Consider the following 24,663-nt stretch of genomic DNA (forward strand, 5'->3'; position numbering starts at 1 on the left):
CTACTGTAGTAAATTATTACCCAGTAATCAAATTGCATGGGAGAAGAATTTAATTTAGCTAAAATATTGTTCTTATTAATTAATTGGACTTTCAAGTTCTTCTCTTCAAATTCTTCTATTAGTTACTTGGAATTCTTAAGATATATAAGAGCGAAGAATATCTAATATGATGTCGTTTACATCGATCGTCTTAGCACCTATAAATCTTAAGTTCCAAATCGTTATCAATTTCTAACGAGTGTCAGAACTCGTAATGCCTGAGGATGTGTTGCATGTGTAAAATTTTACTAACACGATATCAATCTGAGCAGTGACGGACCCAAAATTTTTTTCAAGGAGGGACCTCCATGACTCCGTCATTGTTTGTCAGACAACTAGCAAAAAATTAAAAAAAAAAGCAACAAAACCTTAAGCAAAATAAATAATATAATATCAATAATCTAAAAGAAAATAATGCAACAATACAATACTTTACCACTTGAATAAATCTATGAGAAGCAAAATCTTTAGTAAATTATGTCTAAAATAACATTCAATTCACGAGGAAACACAAAACAAAATTTACGTGGAAAAGCCTCTTCAATTAAAGAGAGCAAAAGACCATGGGAATCTAACGATTCACTTAAATCCAATATAATTAAAAAAGTTTACAACAATCACAATCCACCAAAAATGTTCTACACAAATTTCTTATTTCTCTTTTTTTTCTTTTTTTTCAAAGATTATAATGTAAATTCTCATGATTTTGATCAGGCCTAGCCTAAGTTAAAGTCAACCAAAACTTAAATTAAGTCAACGTTACCTTGACTTTTAATATAAATTAATAAAAAAAGGGAAAATTTTCTTAGTATAAACACAGATAATAACTCAATCTTCTTTAATAACTTTGAGTAGCTAAACGGTGACGTTTGAAATATAGAAAAGTAGTGGGTGAAGGGCGAAGAATAACGTTCAGTAAAATATAGTTAAGGTTTAATTTGAAAAAGCAAGAACATTCTTAAACACAAAACACAAAACACAAAACAAACTCACAAGATCCATGCATTTTCCCATCAAATTAAAATAAAAAACCTCCAAAAATAATCATAATTCAACCCTAAAATAAACTAAAATGAAATGAGCAATAAACATACTTATAATTGAGAAAACGAAAAACAAAGTTAATTGTGACACCTTAATGAGTGAAAGTTTTGATAATTTTAATTTTCAAAAATTTTAAGAACAAATAACATAAAAAAAAAAAGTGAATAATAGAATGAAAGAATAAAGAATTTTAGGAATAAAATCATAAAAAATAGATGGATGTGAAAAAGAGTGGAGAGAGTTTTAAAACTTTTAATATGACGTAGGTATGTAATATATATAAAAGTAACAAATTTTTTATAAATTTGGATATATGAATAATATTTCTCATTTTTTTTAATATTTAAAGATAAGGCTATATATATATTTATTATTAGAATTTTTTTATGGGATTATATAAATAATTTTTTTTTTTAAATGTGAGGGTAGGCCCTCTCCAACGGGCTGGGTCCGCCCCTGAATCTGAGGCCGTAATTAATGAATGGTTTCTAGTGTCTACTTCGCTCCCGATATTACACTGAGCCAGCCAATTATTATGACAGAAAGTACAACAAGTGTTTCTGTAAATTCATACGCAAAAGGCAAGAGCATCCAGCCAAGCATGCACGTTAACCGAAAGCAAATACTAGTTCAGCAAGTAGTAGTGACAGAAAATTGTACATGAAAAGAGCTAATTGCATGCTCATTATATATAGCTGAAACCCAATTACTACAAACGGTACAACTAGGAAATTACGTGCATGAACCTACAGATGATCCATGCATGCATAGATAGATGGACAAACACAGTACTGATGACTCATTCATACAAAGGATTTGATCGTTAAGAGCTCTTATTAATTTCTACACTACATACTGTTTTATTGACCTTGCTAGTTGTAGCTTGGTAGTCATCAGTTGGAAGTTGGAGGCTTGTGTGGTGGCTTCTTCGGAGGATATTTATGCACAGGTGGCTTGTGTGAGTCCTCAATATTCTCGACAGGAGGATGTCCGGGGTGGTGGCCATATGGTGGTTTCCCACCCTTAGGAGGCTTGTAAGTTGGCTTGTCATGGAATGACTCCTCTTCTTTAGATGGTTCATCGAAGGTGGTTGGGGGCTTGTGCTTTGGAGGTGGCTTGTGTTTGGGTGGCTTACCATCCACGGTTTCTAGAGATTCCTCCTCCGTGGAAGGTGGTTTGTGACCGGGTGGTTTACCGTATGGAGGTTTGTGGTGATCGGCGGAAGTGGGAGTGGTGTAAAGCACCACTCCAAGGAGTAACAAAGCAAGCAAGCAGAATGTTTTACTCATCTTAATTGACTTAAGTTGATGGATGGGTGAAAAACTAGAACAAATGCATGGCTTTTATAATGAGCTAATGCCAATAAGAGAACAACACGTGTTGCCGGGTTTCTTTTGTCGCTTTTCTATAGTAGGTTGTCGAAGATCTATATACTAAAATTCGAATTTTTCTTCGCATGGATCCCACACTCAGTTGACAAGTTTGAATATTCAGCAAAGATTGAGACTTAAGTATTAGTGGCCCTTTGCTTTGTCGCACTAGTCAATTCCCTTTTTTCTTCTTTGTATACTTTGATGAAAAAAAAAAGATTGAATATATTAATACAAACATTTAATATGTGGTTGTGAATTAATACAGAATAGTAATATATAATAAGATTGCGATTATGATAATCATTGAACAATAGAACTTGTAACTAAAACGATAAAATCTGTCAAATGAAACAGCACATGAATCGATTATGAATCTGAATGTAGCCAATTTTCTGGTTACATTAAAATAAAAGGTGTGGATGTGCATATATAATTAGCTATTGCAAAGTTTTCAATAACGAAATAGTAAGTAACACAGCGTATAATATGATATCAATTATATTTGTCAAATGAAACAGTACATTGATCGATTATAAATCTGAATGTAGCCAGTTTTCTGGTTACATTAAAATAAAAGGTGTGGATGTGCATATATAATTAGCTATTGCAAAGTTTTCAATAACGAAATAGTAAGTAACACTGCGTATAATATGATATCAATTATATTTGTAGTCACCCCCGAAAAACAAATAGATAAGTGTTGTGCTGTCAAGTTTTGATCTCCAGCTTTAGTTCCATGGCTATCCGTGCTTTCTGGTGTAAGTTTAGTGAGAAAACTGTGGTAAATGGACCAAAATTAGGCCACACAGTGTCTGCTGTATAAAAAACCTCCAGCTTCGGCTACTGATGATTATAAACCAAATGAAAAGATTAAATCGATTTTCTGATCACCACTGTCATGCATGAACCAACTATTATTCAAATTCCATAGCCAATCTACCTTAAGCCTGCTTCAACTTCAAACATTTCAAAGACACACATATCAGCTTCATTTACTCATCTGATCATCAAGTCTGCATCAAATAGTTAATTTTTTATAACAGTATTATTAATTAATTGCGTTATCCGGACGAATGGCCCTTGATCGAATCCTTGTCATTAGAATATTCCAAGCATATCCCACATGTGGAACCTATGTATACTCTGCCTACGTTTAGTGCTGAAGAGCAGAAGGCCCTAAGGCCCAACAGCACTATTCAGCTCCCATGCATAGGCCCGTTTACAAAAACAATATGTTTGCGCTAAGTGAACCTTTAGATTAGTGCAGACCCAATTCGGCCAATAAAAGCCCATTATGGCTACCAGTATCAGCGGGCTTACTCAAAGTAAAGATCCACCATAAAAGCTTCAAACTCCAACTTAGAATGTCTTTTAAGTTTGGGTTGAGCAGCACTTTAGTTTGGAAAATGACAGCTCAATAATGCAATTTCTCAATGTATTGAAATACAACTGTTACCCAATTGGCTACAACAGTTCTGGCATGTATTTCTTTTTATTTATTTATTATTTTTTAACCGGGATGTCCGAATCAATTTCCGTGCATCTCAATTAATCTATGGGATTTATTAAACACCTTATAAACCTAAAAGACCAAGTAAGTCACAATGTTATTATGATAGGTGACTCCAAAGTTTAAACCTTAAGAATCCAAATAATAGAGCAAACTTTTTTGACCGTCTAACATATATTTCATTCAACACGTTATGATTGTAGTACCTTTATTTTTGGGCATTGTTATTTAGAGGAAGACAAAGGCGCCCAACCCATTGCCTATTTCTTTCTTTATTCTCTCATGAGAGAGAAGTCGATTCATAGTAGTTTTTGTTTTTGAGCTAGAGACTAAAATCATAAATGTATGCACCAAAAACGGCACTTTAAATTGAACCCCTATTGATTATCATTTAAAATTTTAATACTAAGCAATGCAACTTTATTACCCAAGGGGTTCAGTGCCAAGTTCGTCCGCCAAGGGTGAGTTAGGGCCTAAGATTAGGCTAAAAGGCTTTAAGACTGTCAAATAATTTGATTTTTTTAGTTTAAGCCGACTAAACAATAAGGGTTTATTTATTTATTTTTGGTTACCAATGGTGTTCGGACTAGCTTGTGTACACCTCAAATAATCCCACGGAGTCTTGAAGTTGACAAGTGGATAAATCATCTCAGTGATCACACCTATCAGCAACTCAGGTGGATTGAACTCAAAACCTCTTAAGTAATACACCTAAGAGTCATAGTTGACTGTTAGACTATCCAATGATGGTTAAACAATAAGGTTTTGGTGATGAAAGAATTGTTCTAACAATTATCATTCTAGAGAAGTCGTTGATAATAGAAAGCCCCTTTAGTTCAATATTATTACCATATTCTATTCCACTATCATATCTTAAAAACTTAAAAATGCATTTGTTTCAATATTTTTAAAATCTAATTCTATTTTATTCAACTCTCAAAGTATTAATAGTTATATTTCTCATAAAAATAACCCAAACTTTTTTTTTTCCAAAATACTATTATAAAAAGTATAAGAATGGTGAACTAAACCGAGCCATAAAATGTATATTACAACAATAACACAAATACAATACTCCCAACGTGGAAAATGATGTACAAACAGTAGCAAAATTTTTATTATTTAAATAGAAAACAAGCACATGAGGGCTGCTTTGGTGCTTTTGTTAGCCCATAGCCCCTATTATGATACAAAAACGTCCAAGGAAGGTTAATTTAGTCTGAAAACAGTTAACTCCCACAAATTTGGAGAATTAATCATGACACCCGGAAAACTAAAGGTAATACCGTAGTAGTATAACACTACATGGTTTTCGGAGTGTTTTGTTATTTTCTAAAACATGTAGAAGTTCAAAAAAAGTATTAAACTTTAGGGTGAAAATTTTCCCTTGGAACAGTGAGCGAGTGCGTGCGTCAAACTATTGGTGCTGCTTGCCATGGCACCCCGCGGTTTCAAAGTACTGTACTTAAAACACGCCAAAAAACTCAGCTTTTATAAAATGAGTGATGCTCATTGTCAGTCTCNTCCGTGCTTTCTGGTGTAAGTTTAGTGAGGAAACTGTGGTAAAATGGACCAAAATTAGGCCACACAGTGTCTGCTGTATAAAAAACCTGCAGCTTCGGCTACTGATGATTATAAACCAAATGAAAAGATTAAATCGATTTTCTGATCACCACTGTCATGCATGAACCAACTATTATTCAAATTCCATAGCCAATCTACCCTAAGCCTGCTTCAACTTCAACCATTTCACAGACACATATATCAGCTTCATTTACTCATCTCATCACCAAGTCTGCATCAAATAGTTAATTTTTTATAACAGTATTATTAATTAATTGCGTTATCCGGACGAATGGCCCTTGATCGATTCCTTGTCATTAGAATATTCCAAGCATATCCCACATGTGGAACCCGTGTATACTCTGACTACGTTTAGTGCTGAAGAGCAGAAGGCCCAAAGGCCCAACAGCACTATTCGGCTCCCATGCATAGGCCCGTTTACAAAAACAATATGTTTGCGTTAAGTGAACCTTTAGATTAGTGCAGACCCAATTGGGCCAATAAAAGCCCATTATGGCTACCAGCATCAGTGGGCTTACTCAAAGTAAAGATCCACCACAAAAGCTTCAAACTCCAACTTAGAATGTCTTTTAAGTTTGGGTTGAGCAGCACTTTAATTTGGAAAATGACAGCTCAATAATGCAATTTCTCAATGTATTGAAATACAACTGTTACCCAATTAGCTACAACAGTTTTGGCATGTATTTTTTTTTTTATTTATTATTTTTTAATCGGGATGTCCGAATCAATTTCTGTGCATCTCAATCAATTTCTGGGATTTATTAAATATCTTATAAGTCTAAAAGACCAAATAAGTCACAATATTATTGTGATAGGTGACTTCAAAGTTTAAACATTAGGAATCTAAAGAATAGAACAAATATTTTTGACCGTCTAACATGTATTTCATTCAATACATATGATTGTAGTACCTTTATTTTTTGGCATTGTTATTTAGAGGAAGACAAAGGCGCCCAACCCATTGCCTATTTCTTTCTTTATTCTCTCATGAGAGAGAAGTCGATTCATAGTAGCTTTTGTTTTTGAGCTAGAGACTAAAATCATAAATGTATGCACCAAAAACGGCACTTTGATTGAACCCCTATTGATTATCATTTAAAATTTTAATACTAAGCAATGCAACTTTATTACCCAAGGGGTTCAGTGCCAAGTTCGTCCACCAAGGGTGAGTTAGGGCCTAAGATTAGGCTAAAAGGCTTTAAGACTGTCAAATAATTTGATTTCTTTAGTTTAAGCCGACTAAACAATAAGGGTTTATTTATTTATTTTTGGTTACCAATGGTGTTTGGACTAGCTTGCGTACACCTCAAATAATCCCACAGAGTCTTGAAGTTGACAAGTGGATAATTCCTCTCAGTGGCCACACCTATCAACAACTCAAGTGGATTGAACTCAAAACCTCTTAAGTAATATACCTAAGAGTCATAGTTGACCGTTAGACCACCCAATGGTGGTTAAACAATAAGGTTTTGATGATGAAAGAACTGTTCTGACAATTATCATTCTAGAAAAGTGGTTGATAATAGAGAGCCCCTTTAGTTCACTATTATTATCATATTCTATTCCACTATCATATCTTAAAAATTCAAAATGCATTTGTTTCAATATTCTTAAAATCTAATTCTATTTTATTCAACTCTCAAAGTATTAATAATTATATTTCTCATAAAAATAACTCAAACTTTTTTTTTTCAAAATACTATTATAAAAAGTATAAGAATGGTGAATTAAGCCGAGCCATAAAATGTATATTACAACAATAACACAAATACAATACTCCCAACGTGGAAAATGATGTACAAACAGTAGCAAAATTTTTATTATTTAAATAGAAAACAAGCACATGAGGGCTGCTTTGGTGCTTTTGTTAGCCCATAGCCCCTATTATGATACAAAAACGTCCAAGGAAGGTTAATTTAGTCTGAAAACAGTTAACTCCCACAAATTTGGAGAATTAATCATGACACCCGGAAAACTAAAGGTAATACCGTAGTAGTATAACACTACATGGTTTTCGGAGTGTTTTGTTATTTTCTAAAACATGTAGAAGTTCAAAAAAAGTATTAAACTTTAGGGTGAAAATTTTCCCTTGGAACAGTGAGCGAGTGCGTGCGTCAAACTATTGGTGCTGCTTGCCATGGCACCCCGCGGTTTCAAAGTACTGTACTTAAAACACGCCAAAAAACTCAGCTTTTATAAAATGAGTGATGCTCATTGTCAGTCTCGTTCTCATACATGCTGTCATCGTGGTTTGCCGTTATCATCTGAGTCTGAAGTGTCTTAGGCTAAGCCGCTCAGGGGTGGATTTTCACCTACCTTTTATCACTCAACATTCGCACAATCACTAACCCATCTCAAGATTACTACTAAAAACAACTACTCTCCCACTGCTTTCAATCTTAAACGAATATATTCTTCTTCTGCTTTTTATTTCAACCAACGGACACCACCCTTTCATTCCTTCTTTGCATCTTCACAAAGTAATCAAAATCAATTCTTTTCATAGCTATTTTTTTTTTTTTTTTTTAAAGAAGACTTCTCATTTCATTTGATTTAAAGCTCTCTTTCTCTTTTTCTTTTTTTCTTCTTATGATGCGCTCTTCTTCTTTATTCTTCTTTGCATTTCCATCTTCTTCCTCTTCTTTACTTTGTTCTTTCTTTCTTTTAACTTTTTCTTGAAATTTAATTGGGAGAGGAAAGACTTAAGATCAAGATATGGAGACTGCTGTTCTTGATAGTATAATTAAGAGGCTTCTTGATGTCAGAACAAAACCAGGGAAGCAAGTTCAGTTATCTGAGGGTGAAATCAGGCAACTCTGTGTTGTCTCCAAGGGTATTTTCTTGAGGCAGCCCAATCTTTTAGAGCTTGAAGCTCCCATCAAGATATGCGGTATCTTTCTACGACTTCCTATACTCAGTTTTTTTTAATCATCTTTTTGGTTAAAATCGACTCTTATGAATTGGGTCGTTGTCAATTTTTGAGCTTGATGAGTAGTATGTTTTTTGAATTTCATAAGTTCTGAAATTATTGCAAATTTTGTGTTCTTTATGGAAAAAATTTAAAGTTTTTAAGTGGGTCATGATTCACTTTCGAGTTTGAAATGGGAATTTCAGTTTCTTGGTATGGTTGAATTCTATTTTGGAGGTGAGTTTAGTTCCATTTTTCCAGTTTGATTGTTGGTTAAACCAAGCATACTGGTTATTGTTTGTGTTGTTAGATATTGCTCCAGTTTGTAGTTTATGAATCAGTTGCGTATTTTTTAACTGAACGGTGGGCTCTAGTTGAGTTTAGCTTAGGAAATTGCTGCTTGTGTTCTTGGTTAAATTGGATCTTACTGTTGATATAGACTGTTCCTTTATGCATCACCTCAATTTTTATTTTATTGAGGAAGCTCGTGACCATTTGAATATGACTTTGGAACATCTACTTCAGTTATAAGATTTGCTGTCGGGTCTAGTAAATTGCAATTCTAAACCTTAAGTAGGGTCTCACCAGAGAAATTCTGTAATGGGAATGGGTATTATAACTTTTTACCTTTTGTATATGTAATGTGCTTATACTCAGTGTACTTAACTGCATAAATATGTTCTTTATGGAAATGCAATAACCTATTTCTTAAACTGCTCTGTTATCTAAGTTCTTAGCACATAATTACTCTTAAATCAGTCTACTTATTCTTTCTCATTTTTGTAAAACTTGACCCAATAATCAGTGACCTTAGTAGCTCAAAATTTCTTAAATCAGTCTAGTTATTCTTTCTCATTGTTGTGTAGACTGATGCCTAAGACCATAATAGCTCCCTGAGCCTCATTTCTTCTTGCCTTTTTATAGTCCTCAAGTTTTAGCTTTTTCCTACCCTGTTTAAACCTAACTGCACTTGTATATTCATAATCATGCACTAATTCCCCTGCACTACAGTTCCATAACTCCAGTTTTATTGATACCTGGTTAAAACCAATTTTAGAAGTGTAGAATTATGTCCTGAACTGTATTACAGACTTTGAAATTCCTTTCTACAAATGCTTTATCTATAAGGGTAGCAATTAGAACATATGAATACTACCTAAGACACTATTTCAGAAAAAAAAAAGAACACTGCAGTTGCTTGGTTCCTTTAGATTTATACGCCTTTGCCTATCCAAAGTATATCATTCTGAATGTACGTCTTACACATATTTTTTGATGACACCCAGGAGATATCCATGGCCAGTACACCGATCTTTTGAGGCTTTTTGAGTATGGCGGTTTACCTCCTCGTTCCAATTACCTATTCTTGGGTGATTATGTAGATCGTGGAAAGCAAAGCCTAGAAACAATTTGCCTTCTCCTTGCATATAAAATGAAATATCCTGAAAACTTCTTCCTTCTGAGGGGCAACCATGAATGCGCTTCAATAAATCGTATTTATGGATTTTATGACGAGTGTAAACGGAGATTTAATGTTAGACTTTGGAAAGTATTCACAGATTGTTTCAACTGCCTACCTGTGGCAGCTCTTATTGATGAAAAGATACTCTGCATGCATGGTGGACTTTCTCCTGACTTGCATAGGTTGGATCAGATAAGATATTTACCACGACCTATTGAGGTTCCAGAAAGTGGTTTGCTATGTGATCTCCTGTGGTCTGATCCTGGTAGAAACATTAAAGGGTGGGGGCCAAATGATAGAGGAGTTTCCTATACCTTTGGTGCTGATAGGGTGACAGAGTTTCTTCAGAAGCATGATCTTGATTTAATTTGTCGTGCCCATGAGGTTTGGGATGTCTTCAAACTGAATCATTTATGTCCTGAGACAGTTTAGAGTGTTTTCACTCATTGGTTATGTTTCTATAAATTGCAGGTTGTGGAAGATGGATATGAATTTTTTGCTAATAGACAGCTGGTAACCATATTTTCAGCACCTAATTACTGTGGAGAGTTTGACAACGCTGGTGCCATGATGAGTGTGGATGAGTCTCTAATGTGTTCTTTCCAAATATTGAAGCCACAAGATAAGAAGCCAAAGTTCAGTTTTGGGAGCACAACCACAGTTAAGTCTGGTGCTCCTCCAATTAAGATGAAGGTAAATTCATAGCTTGTTAGCCCAAACTCTTTAATTTGTAATTAAAAGCCTGCATGATTTCTCTAAACTTTTGATTTTTCTCAGTCGTTTCTTGGTGCAAAAGTATGAGAAAGTAAACTGATGGAGATATCAGAAGAGGCCAGAAAGTTGCACCAATGGTATATGGAATATTGCCAAAGTAGTCATCTAAGAAGTCTGGGTTCCAAGAGTTTGTTCCCATGAAGGGAAGAATATGCATTGGCTGCTTCACTTAGTCGAGCTAAGGAGAACCGAAGATATTACTCCGCCAGCAAAATTGTGGAAGCTATAATCTTTTGCTTTACACTCCTTTGTGTACATTATTGATGCAGCAAATCTATAACTCTGTTGTCTCCCACTCTTATTTCCTCTGAAGTCTCTTCTCAGCTTCTTCGCTGATGCTCTTGTATCATAATCAGTTAATCACAGCATGAAATTCAGACGGTTGTCTTGACATTCCTAGTGGAATGCATTGTTCCTTCCTGTAACTTCATAACTGGGATGAGTGTGTTGTGTTTCGCATTATATAGAAACTCATTGATATAATATGCTCCTAACCAGGGTGAATCATTAATTTTCAGATTTTGATGGTTAAATATCACTAGATTATTGTCATCATTCTTGGAAATTACAAGCCCGTTTGCATGGCTTGTTTGTGCATCTCAAGATGGGAGGTTGAGTGGTATCTTGATTGCTTTTGGAAACACAAATGAATTTTTAGTCTAATTGATGGACTTTTTGTATTCATTTGACTTATCCCTCTTCTGTGATAATCTATCAAGTTGATTGGGCCATAGTCAGGAACATCTAAGCATTTCTAAGGCCTTTTCTACAAACACTTTTTAATCAGGAAGAATTCAAAGATCTTTATCAACCTGGTGAAAAAATGTGATCTTTCACAGGGATTTCCCAGATCACTCATGTCACGTTTAGTCCTGTAGTCCGATAATTTTCAAACCCATCGAAGTTACAACACGAGAACACTATACTTACACCTTCGGGCCATTTCCTTGGGCTGCATTAGGACTGGTTGCTCGTTTCCACCAAACTGTCTCTAAAGGAAAATTAAAAAACGCGGCGGAGGAAAATTAAAAAACGCGCCGGGGGGTTGGGGGGGTGGGGTGTTCTTAAAAAGCAATTGGATTGTATATGAAGCATTCTGCAGAGGTCGGGACACAATAGAGAAGGGTTGCAATCCAGCCAGTAGTATCAATTAAAGTTGTTTGCTTCAATTAGAATGTTAATAAAAGAACTCCTGTAGTAAGATGTTATGCCTAAAAAACCAGGGCCAACGTAAGCTTATGCCAATAAGGGCCAATCAGAATTTAGAGGCTTTGTGTCGTCCAGACGTTACCACATTGCGCAAGGACGGAAGAGGTATGGCTGTCGTCAGTGTGGCAATTGAAAGCTTGGCTTGTGAGTGGCTAGGAATTGTCTACCTGCCCAAGCCCTACGCGATTTAAGGATATCTCATGTGCAATCAGTCAATGGGAAGTAGGTTAGGAATTATATCACACCTACCTGACTGCAAAATCATGATTATTACCTTGGATCCCTCGACTATAAATAGAAGGCTCCTCTCTCATTTACGGGATTCACTCATTTTTAGTTTTCTAAAGCAGACTCTTTCTCTTTGTATATAAATTCTCTCTAGATTGTAACTCAGCTCGCTGTATGCGACCTGACTATAATCACCCATTAATACAACTATAGTGGACGTAGGATTCGCTTTTGAGCATCCGAACTACTTTAAAAATTGTCTCTTGTTTATTCTCTCCTTGCGCAGTTCCATATCACGTGTAATTTTTAAGTTCGTTTAGCACTTTATACGTGCGAGTCGTCGGTGTCAAAATCAAGCATCAACAGTTTAGCGCTAGAAGGAGGGCCTAATTTAGTATCCGCTCTTCATCAGGAATCTCTGACCAATTGGTCCTATCCATTAGCAAATACCTCGACAATGAGGAGATCCCCCGGGTACAAGATGACTCTTCTCTCGAAGTGCCTCTAGTCTAGTAGAGTACCATGGCGAATATTCCTTCGAGCTCACAACTCGACCCAGACGTGATAGATTACCTGGAGAGGTTCAACAATACTCTCCAAACGGTTAGTCAGAGGTTATACCATTTGGATTGGGTCGTACCACCAAAGTCAGACGAGGCGGTGCCACCACCAAAGACGCCTGCAGGTCGTGCGAAAGCGCGAAAAAGGGCAAAAGCTCATACCGCGTGCATCGCAATGAGTAAAAGTAAGGAAAGCAAGTGGCGAACAGTGGGCCAAAGGGCTTCGAGGGACTAGTAAATGCTGGTCGTGCAACGAGTAGAATACTTGTGGCATTACGACTTGGCGACATGTTGCAGTATGAGCCACCCCATGCCACGTTACATGGGCACTCCCACAAAAGTGCAAGGCAAGGAGATTCCCAATATCGCCGAAATGATGATCTCAACTGTCATCATGTGGGAAACCCCCATCGTCTGCAGGTCGGTTCTGACCACCACGGAGGTCGAGAAAACTCCCCGAGCCATTTAATGCCTTCACATGGCCCCAGCCAACGTGTGTCAAGGTTCACCGGAGCTTGCAGACGAGTTGAGGAAGAGTCCAATTTGCAGTCTTTCCTCAACGGCAACCGTGAGGGTCGAATCCACGTTGCAGAAAGTGATCCTCAAGTAGCTCCATTACCTCAAATTGAGGAATTACAGCGAGCTTTGGATCAGCTTAAAGCTCAGCAGAATGAGCGTGGGAAGGTCATCAAGGCGTCTCCCTTTTCTCCAGCAATGTTAGCTGCTCCTCTCCCGTCGAGATTCAGAATGCCCGATATGTGGGCGTTTGATGGGAATTCTGATCCACAGGATCATCTTTACAAATTCAACGGCCTCATGGAACTCCACCAAGTCTTTGACTTAGCCAAATGTCGCTGCTTGGCAGTAACTATGACTGCTTATGCTAAGTGCTGGTTCAGATCATTTCCTGCATGATCTATCAGCTCGTGGCAACAAATGAGCTCGTCATTCTTAAGGCACTTCCAAGCGAACAGGAATTTCTCGATGTCGTTGAGCTATCTAAGCAATATACATCAGGAGAGGAATGAATCCCTCTAGTCTTACATAGACATATTCCACGGGGAACTCCACAAAGTGGCTCACACTCCCGAAGAGTCCGGTTCTCCCACAGACTGACTTGTGGAAAGAATTGCAATCTGAGGACGATGTTTCCCTCACCCACTTCCACGACCTTACTGAGACGTATCCCCGAATCAAAAATTTCGTGGCCACTCTTAATCGCCACGACCCCAGTCCCTCGACTAGTGCTCCTGACCAGGGGGAGAACAGTAGGATGGCTGATCACAGATGGGATAATGACGATCAGTGGAAAGGAAAGAAGCAGTGATTTGAGCCCAAAAAATATTATGTCCAAGTTCCCCGTCGCGATCGCAACAAAAGCCAATACACTCTTTTGAATGCCTCAGTGTCGGCCATTCTGGATAAATCAGAGGAGGCCAGCTTGCTCGGAGAGCTAGAGCCCATGAAGAATCCCCCCTTAGCCAAGAACAACAAAAAATATTGTCGCTATCATCGGGATAATGGGCATCACACCGATGAGTGTCGAGCTTTCAAGCAAGCAATTGAAGACCTCATCAAGCAGGGGCACTTCAAGAACTATGTTGATGGTCCGACTCCTATTTGGGGAAAGGATCAAGAGGAACAAGGAAAGAAGTGTCGTGGTCGTAAAGGTCTCTATTGTGTGGGGATCATCTTTGGAGGACCACACATGGGAATTCTCGAGGTGCCTGGAAAATGTACGCTCAAGAAGCTCGTCATGACCCTGTGAGTGTAATGAGCACGGCGTCATGACCCGCCAAGGTTCGCAGGGAAGAAGAGATTACCTTCATAGAGAAAGACTCGGTGCGATTGTATCATCCCCATGAGGATGCACTCGTCAACGCATCTAAAATAGGTCGGTGTGAAGTCCACATAATGTTGGTGGACAATGGAAGCGCTGTGAATATCCTGTTTCAGCGAGCTTTTGAAAAAATTCAATTGGACGAGGCAGACCTAAAGCCTACCTCTATCCCTCTCTATAGTTTTATTGGGGATCATCTAATTCCTATGGGAACGATCGCACTCCCTGTCACAGTGGGTGAGACCAACGAAATGACCAAGATGATGGAGTTTTTGGTAGCGGACTATCCGTCCGCCTTTAATGACATTCTGGGACGACTTCTACTACGAAGTTTTAAGGTCGTCACCTCCATCTATCATTTGAAAATGAAGTTCCCCACTCCGACGGTGATTAGGGAAGTAAAAGAATCTCAACACGAATCTCGCGACTGCTACATAAGAGCAGTGCAGATGACATTTAAGGGAAAAGGAAGGCCAATAGGCATCCCTGAGCAGGCTATGGCGATCAGCAAGATCAAGCCACAGCTCGGCCCAGTAGAGGACAACATGGTGAAACAACAACATGAAAAGGTGGCGGAAAATATAGATTGAAAGCATGAAAGGGTTGGATTAATGGGATTCAAAAAAATTTCAAACAAAACTTGAAAAACATTATGCCTTCTCCTTTGCTTAAGGTTGATGAAGCCAAGATTCAAAGAGATAAATCCTTCACACTTTAACACCACCTTGAGAGAGTGAGAGAATGGCCGAACCCTAAGAGAGAGAGAGAGATTGATTTTCTTTTAGAGAACTAAAATGAATCCTTGACCTAAAATGCAACCATTTGCATTTATATATACATGGGTCATTTTGTAATTAATTGTTTTTAACTTCTATGCCCCAATAAAATCTTATTTTAAAAGGAGCCCAAGTGTTTATTATTTTACCCTTTGAATAATCAATATTATTTAAGAGCCCATGTAAACTAAACTAGTTTACATTAACAACCCACAAGTTTACCCTTTTGCCCTTTAACTATTAAAAGGTTATTTAGTTCATCTCATTTATCTTAACGCTTTAAGATATAATAATTAAATATAATTAATTATTGCTTGACTATTTTAACCCTTAAAATGTCACAAATAATTTTCTATGTAACTATTACCATAGAAATCCTATCATTACACTCGGAATGTGCTAGCCCTCTTCGGATAATCATTTCTCTCTCTTATTTTTCTCTAACTTCTCAAGGCTATTGGTGTGACCATGTAGGTCCATCCTGGATTAGCCGTGAGCCGGTTCTGGATGAATCTGAAAACCTTTCCGGAGGCCTAACGACTATGGTAAACATCTAGCAATGTGTCATAGTCCCTAAACCACGATGAAGAAATACTTCATCGAACCCATTTCAGATTATATGGACCATGTAGATAAAGTCCCTCCATTGATATATCCTGATCGAGCACGGATTCATGGAATGTCAAAATTCTAAACTCGATCTTCTACCGAATCGTCGATCAATATGTTCGGAACTCGTCATCACGAACTTGCTTTCATATGACTAATAATAGACTCTGGCCAAAGATTTTGATTTCCGACATTTATCGATGTTCGACTAGGAACTCGAATCTGGATGGAGTCAGCGGTACTCCTGATCCTATATTTCCGAGTTAATGGATCCCTTCTTGACCATTGTTCGTTTCCACATATGAACAATGCATGACCAAATAGGTTTTATCATATGAAACATGACTAGTCTCGTACTTATACACCGTATGAACCATACACATCCGTATCGAATCCAACCACAATATCTTAGGTCAAAAGACTACATCGTGTACTAATATAACCAACGATAAATCATTGACTATATGCTTTTTTCAAGTGATTTGTCGTTATTTGGTCATGTTCGAAAAACAGTTCATCAACCGCTAATCCATACTAATGCCCCAGTGACATGGCTATCATCAACCGCTAATCCATACTTATATCAACTCATGATATCCTTCGGAAGCATCCAGTATGCCTACTATGCAATATAATTCCCCAAATTATATTGCTTCCATAGGGAACCCTTTTGATAATTTATTTACCGATTAAATGAACCATCTGGACAATTCATATACATACTTTATTTTAAATGCATGATTGAATAAAGGAAGCAACTTATATATATGAATTGAAGAACTTTTTCTTCTATTATTTATGATATATTGATACAAGATAAAATGCTCTGAAACCGACAACACGAATGCTTTCTAGGGCATATACTAACACATGGATCCTCGCATCCAGGAGTGCCCTCATAGTTGGCCAGTTGAGGATCTATTTGAGATATCAGTAGATCAAAATGAGCCAACTCGAGTGTTGAGAATTGGGAGTAATCTCAACCCCCAGCTCGCCAAAAGCTTGACGAGCTTCCTTAGAGAGAATGTCAATGTTTTTGCATGGACTCATGCTGATATGATCGGGATTAGACCGAATATAATATGTCATGCACTCAACGTTGATAGTGCAGTCAAGCCAGTTCACCAGAAGAGAAGAGTCATGGACCTAGAGCGCTATGCTACCTTGAAAAGTGAGGTAGATAATGTTAGTGTATGCCCTAGGAACCAATCGTGTTTTTGGTTTTAGGATATTATATCTTGTAAATGTATTATGAATAAAAGAAAGTGTTCTTATTTCACATGTTGATTTTCTGCTTCATTTATATTATATTATATTTAATATTACATGTGAAATGTTCGGATGACTTTGATCTTCATAAGATTAAATCATCAAAGAATTCCCTATGCAAGTAATGTTAATTGGGCAATAACATTGCATAGTAGGCATGTTAAATGTCTCCATTGAATATCATGTGATGGTATTAGTGTGGATGATTATAAGAGGTATGTCACTAAGGCATTAGCATGGATAAACGGTTAGTGAACTATTTATCGAATACGACCGATTACGATGAATCACATGGATATGGTCAATGATGCATCGTAGGATCGTACTAGTGTACCACTGATCCTTAGACCTGAGCAATCATGGTTGGATTCAACATAGGATGCATATGGTTCATATGGTGTATAAGCACGAGACTAGTCATGTCTTGTGTGATAAGCTGGTTTGGTCATATGTTATCCGTGTGCGACAAGTGATGGTCAAGATGGGATCTGTTAACTCAAAACAATCCAATTTCGAATTCCCAAACGAATGTCAATAAACATTGGAAAAGGGAAATCTCTGCCAGAGTATAATGAATGTCAAATGAAAAGTAGTTTCATGTTGATGAGTTCCATTGTATCGATTGACAATTCGATTAAAGATTAACTTAAAGGTTTTGACATACCATAAATCATTCTTAATCGGGATTAGATAACAGAGGGATTTGACTACACGGTACGTATGATCAGAATAGGTTCATTGGAGTTTACACTTCATTGTGATTTAGGGGTTATGGAACATTGTTAGACGTCTACTATAATCAGTGGGAGTTTCGATTATAAAGAGTTATAACGAAACATACAAAAATCTGATATTGGGTCCACGGCTAGATCACAGTGAACCAAAATGGTCACACATAAAACCAAGCCCAAGGAGAGAGAGTAATACATATCATTAATCAAATTAATGATGTTCGGACGTAAACGGTTGCATCCGAATTAATGCATTGGTGAGAAATGATTATCCATGGATAGCTAGCACTAATTAAGGGTAATAAGCATTTATTAAATATTAATATTGGATTGGATTCAATGATGGGGGCAAAAGCGCATTGGTTTTATTCTAAAGGGTTAGGATATTTAATGGAATTAAAATTTGGTCTAATTATGAATTAACCATAAAACCAAGGACTTGACATAAATGTTTATTCTCAAGTTAATTTTAAATTGGTTGAGACCTTCCCAAAACAATTTAAAATTACACTTTGTGCCCATACTATATAAATTAAGTATTATACCATTTTAATGCTATTGCAACAATTGAAAACAAAAGGCACTCTCTCATTTTCTCTCTCACTCTCTCGGCTCTCTCTCATTTTTGGCTTGGGTGGATTTCATTTTGAGTTTCTTCATTCTCTTTTGAAGAATCTAGACTCCAAGTTTCAACATCAAGCTTTTAATAGCAAAAGGAGTTGGTAATTTTCTATCATTTTCTTACATTAATAAGTTAATGTTTTAATTGTTTGTTTTCTACCTTATGTCCATCATCTTGATCATAATTTTCTCTCCATTTCCATGTCCAAAAGACATGAATCCCAATAGATAAGCTCCTTTCAAATGGGTTTATTTGAGAGACACGTTACCTGAGTTGGGTTGATAATCCAGTCTTGGTAAAGAAGCCCAACGACAAGTGGCGAATCTACATCAATTTCACCGACCTCAATAAAGTCTGTCTGGAGGACAGTTTTCCCTTGCCAAGGATCGACTAGCTCGTTAATGCCACCTCTAGATACGAGCTGTTGAGCTTTATGGATGTCTACTCGGGGTACAATCAGATCTCGATATACGTACCTAATGAAAAGCATGCCTTATTTATTATAGATCGAGGACTGTACTGTTACAAAGTCATGCCCTTCGGCCTAAAAAATGCTGGGGCAACCTACCTGCGGTTGGTTAACCATATGTTTTCTGAGCAAATTGAAAAGTTGATGGAAGTTTATGTTAATGACATGCTGGTCAAGTCACATGTCACTTCAGATCATATAGCGCATCTCGCTAAGATGTTCGACATACTTCAAAAGTACAGGATAAAGCTCAACTCTCTTAAGTGCTCATTTGAAGTATTCTCAAGAAAGTTGATGGGGTATATGGTTAACCAAAGAGGGATTAAAATCAACCTCGAGAAGATCCAGACTCTCCTTGATATGAAAAGTCTGACCAACCAAAAACAAGTTCAGAGCCTAAACGGGAGGATAGCGGCTCTCAGTCGCTTCATATCGAGGGCAACAGATCGTTGCTTGCCATTCTTTAATATACTTAGGGCCAACAAGAAGTTTGAGTAGACTCTAGAGTGTGAGCAGGCTTTTCAAAGTATAAAAGAACATCTCGGAAGGTGCCTTTTCTTTCCAAGCCTCTTCCCCAGGAAATTCTATTCCTCTACCTATCCATCTCTCAATATGTGGTCAGCGCAGCTCTCATTCGGGAAGAGGGTAGAGTTCAATGGCCAGTGTATTACGTAAGCAAGTGACTACTGGACGTCAAGATGCGGTATCCAAAGATGGAACAATTAGCTTATGCCCTGCTGATCGCCTCCAGAAAGCTGCGACCCTATTTCCATGCCAACACAATCTATGTTCTGACCAACCACCCGCTCAGGCATGTTCTTCAGAAGCTGGAATTGAGTCAGTTCGATATACATTACAGACTAAAGGCAGCAATCAAAACGCAGGCTGTTGCTGATTTTGTTTTAGAATTCTGATACCAGCCAAATTGAGAATTCGAGTAGTCAGCTAGCAAAGTCATCCAGAAAACTGTTCATAACTTATCGACTTGGAGCCTCTATGTCGATGGTTCCTCGAACAAAAAAAGAGTTGGGGCAGCTTTTCTCCTTCTCAGTTCTAAAGGGACTCGCATTAATATAATTCTTCGGATTGGGTTCCAAGCTACGAACAATGAGGGCGAATATGAAGAGTTATTTGCTGGTCTGCGACTAGCAAGGGAAATGGGATCGGATGTGATCAACATTCATAGCGACTCCCAACTAGTTGTTAATCAGATTTTGGAAAAATATCAAGTCAAGGAAGAAAACATGATCAAATATATAAAGAAAGCTAAAGTCACACTCGAGTCTTTTAAGCACTTCACGATTAAGCAATTCCCGAGAGACAGTAACTCTGTCGCGGACGCCTTGGCAAGGATCGCTGCATCGATAGACTCTGATGTGCCGGAAAGTATTCCAGTTCGGTACATAGAGATTCCTAGTATCAACTCACCTGAGCATACCATAGCTATAACAAAATCTACCTCCTGGATGACTTCAATCATTCAGTATCTCTAAGATGAGACTCTACCTAATGACAAGATTGTGGCAAAAATCCTACGCACCAAAGCTACTTGCTACACGCTCGTCAGAGATCAGCTATACAAGCGAGGGTTTAGCACCCCTCTCCTCCGATGTATAACCAACGAAGAAGCAGACTACATTATGAGAGAGATGCATGAGGGGATCTGCGGTAATCACACGGCCTCACGGTCCTTCACCAATAAAATTGTCCGCCAGGGATATTATTGGTCTTTACTTCAAGAAGACACTTTTAACTTTGTGAAAAAGTGTGACAAGTGCCAAAGGTTCGCGAACATCCTGCGAGCTCCTTCCCACTAGTTGACAACAATGACCAGCCCCTGGCTATTCTCTATGTGGGAAATTGATCTCATCGGGCTCATGCCAACCGGAAAAAAGGGGCATCAAGTATGATGTGGTCGTAGAGGATTACTTTACCAAATGGGTCGAGGTCAAGCCTTTGGCCGCGATCACTACCAAGAAGCTCAAAGACGTCTTCAAGAAAATAGTGTGCGGTTATAGGATTCTCCATACACTCATCTCTGATAATGGAAAGCAGTTCGACAATGAGGAATTCAAGCAATTTTGCAATGAGCTGGGGATCCATAAAAAGTTCGCCTTAGTCACAAGACTGCAAGCCAATGGTCAGGTTGAAGCTGTCAACAAGACCATCAAGTATACACTGAAGGCCAAGCTTGGCTCTGCCAATAGAAATTGGGCCGATGACCTCCCAGAAGTTCTATGGGCATATAGAACAACTCTGAGAACCTCTACTTCGGAAATACCCTTCTCGCTAGCTATGGCTACGAGGCTATGATTCTAGTGGAAGTAAGGACTAATTCATTCTGAAGAGACCTATTCAATGAGACAGACAATGAAGCACTTTTACGTGTAAGTTTGGACCTAGTTGAAGAACACCGCAACAATGCTCGGTTAAGGATAGCATCCTACCAGCAGTTGGCGAAAAGGTTCTTCGACTCTAAGGTCAGAAGAAGAGACTTTCAGGTTGGCGACTTGGTCTTAAAAGAAGTTATTCTCGGTACAAGGGAACCAAGTGTAGGGGTATTAGGACTTAACTGAGAGGGACCATACCACATTGCCAAGATAATATGACCTGGAACGTATCACCTCAAGAGGCTTAACGGTTCTGAAGTATCACGAGTTTGGAATGCTGAGCATCTTCGCCCCTATTATCAGTAATTCAGAACCCGCTCTTAATTTTATTCATTTATTTTGCTTGTAAAGTTTCCCTTGTAATCTTTCTGAATACAATCGTTCTGCTTTATCTTGAAAGAATATTTGTGTCATGCTCTTTTGAATGATCTTATTCGTTACAATATTTTTACAAGTTCCCTGATCAGATGTATAATATTAGTCTTGTGAAGTGCTCGAATTATAGAAGTGCTATCATAAATGGCCGAAAACATTTCTTTTATATATGTCAAAATAAATACAATGGGCAGCATAAAGATTAAAAAAAAAAAAATCAAAATGAAAGCTGTGAAAAATAGAAGAGGCGATCATTGGTCCCCACATCTAGGCTCTTTGGCTATGACCTCTATATCTGCTGGTTGGTCGTCGACCACCAAATCGACTACTGGGTCCTCAGAGACGTATGCCTCCGATTGGTCATCCTCTGGAGGAGGCTCTTGTCCATCTTCCTCCTCGGCATCATCTGCTTGGGTCATGAAAGCAAGGATGTCATGGTATTCATTCGGGAGGTCGAAGAGGTCCATCCCTGGATTCCTCGATCGCAAGCTATAGATGGCTTGTATTGCCCAATCAGTAGCTTTCCTCTTGAGTTCAAGGTTTTTTCGCTTCATCTGTTCAGTTAATGAAGTGCCCTTGGAGCAGCTCAAGATCACCTCCGGAGCCTTCTTCTGCTTTTCAGAGTTTTCCCACAGTCGAGCTTTGTCCTCCTCTGCCTTCTTGGCACGCTTAGAGTTCATCTTTAGCTCTTTCTCTTTCTCGCCACACTTTTTGGTTAGTCTGATCACTGTCCTTTGGAGCTTCTTATTCTCCTCGCCTCTCTTCTCAAGCTCGGCCTTCTGGAAATCCACTGTGCAAAAGACAAAATTTCTCTCTACCAAGTACTGATTCGCCAGAATGTGGATTGTTTTCGCCTTTGTGTCCAGAGCTGCAAAGTCCTATTTCAGCTTGGTATTCCCTTCCCTCAGCTCGTGGAATTCTCCAGTAGAGTCCATATTGATCTTCTGTTGGGTCATGTGTAAGGCGAGCAGGGACTGTATGAGAAAAGAAACACGAGTTAGCGTTTTTTTTCCCAAAAATCATAAAAGTTAAAAAATCAGCTGATACTAAAAAGTCCTCAACAAGAACAAACTATTTTATCCGACTTTGCAACTGAAGTGGGGTAGCCACCAGGTCTGCAGTCGAGAAGCCACAAACTCCTCGAAGGCCATAGCCAGTTTGCATTCCAGCAAGGTATATACCACCGATTGTAGGTGCTCCGACAGCTGTCTCATGGAATCTAGCACAGGCAGGACAAGTCCCGGAGGAACAAGCACCTCATCGACCCGTTGGTTGCCTGCTCTTCTTTGGGCAATCGCGACCTCCCCCTCTCCTCTGCATGAGCTCTCGGGGACCATCGAAGTGCTAGGAACACTCCTTAGGGGCACCCCCGAGCGGAAAGCCTGGTAAGGCTGCGATCCCTCCGTTAGCATCCTGAAGCCCTCCAACTCGGACTTAAATTCCTCCTTGGTAAGTAGCTACTTCCTCTTCTTTGTCTTCTGGCCAATGGTTTTTTGCTTTGTGGCTTGAGTAGCTGCGGGCCGAGAAGCCTCTCCATGTCGCTCCTTGGATGTTCGTCCTTCGACACCAATCTGTATCCCTCCTACAGGGATATCGCCGGGGGTCACCTCGGTTGGCTCAGTCGAATCAACTTGAGGAAATACGAATCCCCTAGTCCTTGTCAACGGCTTTGGAACCTTGAGTGGCATGGTCACTGCGCGCCATGAAAATATGTTAGCGAAAATGTCACCCCTGAAAAAAAAAAAAAAAAGAGGGGGGGCGGGGCGGAGGGGTCCTAAGTGTGAAGATACTTATGGGTTAGCGGTTCCAAAGATGCTTCCGAATTGAAAAAATCATACTTTCACAAGTTAGCAGTTGTAACGAGTAGTCTTGCATCATGACTCTGCTCGGATAGATGACTAAATGTCACAATTCAGTTAAAGTCTATTAGAGCCATCAACCTGGTCATCTTATTTTCTACAAAGAGACAAAAAGTTCGTTAATTTCACCTATAGAAGAGGAGCTGAAGAAAAAGGGACAGTTCGCAAATTGAAGGAAAGGAAAACCTACTCAACTCCCTAAATTGGCAGACGCCATCATATTCAAAAAAAGAAAAATTTGGCCTCATAAGCCCCGACATTACTAGAGTAGCCAAATATTCCTCTCTCAATTGAAAATTGCTTCGAGAGGTAGTAAAAGTCTTTATCTTTGCTCTTCTTCAAATAGTAAGCGCATGCGAGCTCCAGCGCTGTCAGCTCGCCAAGACCATTTTTGCTGCATGCAATATATGTAGCAACCGCTATCATGTACGCATTAAGCGTCAATTGTAATGGCGCGACCTCGAAGTGGTCGAGGATCGATCTGATGAAGGGGTGAAAAGGTATCAACGCCCCACACTTAAAGATCGTCTTGGAGATCGCGGCCATTCCCTCTAGGGGATTCCAAGCTGTGTACGTCCTATGCTGGTAGACATCTACGCTAAGCACGAACTAGTCCACTGCTTTCTGTATCTCATCCCAGGTGGCCATTGATAATGTCTCTTGCACGGGACCTGCTGAGGTGACCGACGCCTGCGAGCTCGTCCCCTCGGCTGCTCTGGTCGCTAAAGTGTCCATTGCTCCTAAAGTCTGAAAAAGGGGCGACAAACAGAGATGACTCAGTCTCTGTATAGTGTCCCATAGGATGACGTGGAAGAGCAAAAGAAACCCTAATTTACTTTCCTTAACCCCTAGAAAAACCCTAAAAACCCTTAAGAATGAATTCCCAAGAATCCGTGCCCAAAGTTTTCACTTTTTATAAAGAAAAAAGTTATCTTTTTACCACTTCCAAGAACATGCATCGTGTAAGCTTACCAGGCAGTCCATACCCACGATTACCATAAAGTCGAGCTTTTAACAGAAATAAAAGTGGAA

The 24,663-nt window shown here is 38.6% G+C and overlaps 2 protein-coding genes across 2 annotated transcripts; one reads left to right on the plus strand and one right to left on the minus strand.

The window, feature by feature from the left end:
• Positions 1-1,976: 1,976 nt before the first annotated feature.
• On the minus strand, positions 1,977-2,372 carry LOC116132805 (proline-rich 33 kDa extensin-related protein-like). Its single transcript, XM_031418473.1, has one exon. It carries the CDS (start codon positions 2,370-2,372, stop codon positions 1,977-1,979), a length of 396 nt encoding a protein of 131 aa, XP_031274333.1.
• Positions 2,373-7,736: 5,364 nt separating this feature from the next.
• LOC116132827 (serine/threonine-protein phosphatase PP1 isozyme 3-like) lies at positions 7,737-11,211 on the plus strand. Its single transcript, XM_031418500.1, has 4 exons — positions 7,737-8,440; positions 9,745-10,304; positions 10,392-10,613; positions 10,698-11,211. Exons 1-4 carry the CDS (start codon positions 8,266-8,268, stop codon positions 10,719-10,721), a joined length of 981 nt encoding a protein of 326 aa, XP_031274360.1. The 5' UTR covers positions 7,737-8,265; the 3' UTR covers positions 10,722-11,211.
• The last annotated feature ends 13,452 nt before the right edge of the window (positions 11,212-24,663 follow it).

This window comes from Pistacia vera, unplaced genomic scaffold, assembly GCF_008641045.1.
Source record: "Pistacia vera cultivar Batoury unplaced genomic scaffold, PisVer_v2 Contig260, whole genome shotgun sequence".
Taxonomy (NCBI): Eukaryota; Viridiplantae; Streptophyta; class Magnoliopsida; order Sapindales; family Anacardiaceae; genus Pistacia; species Pistacia vera.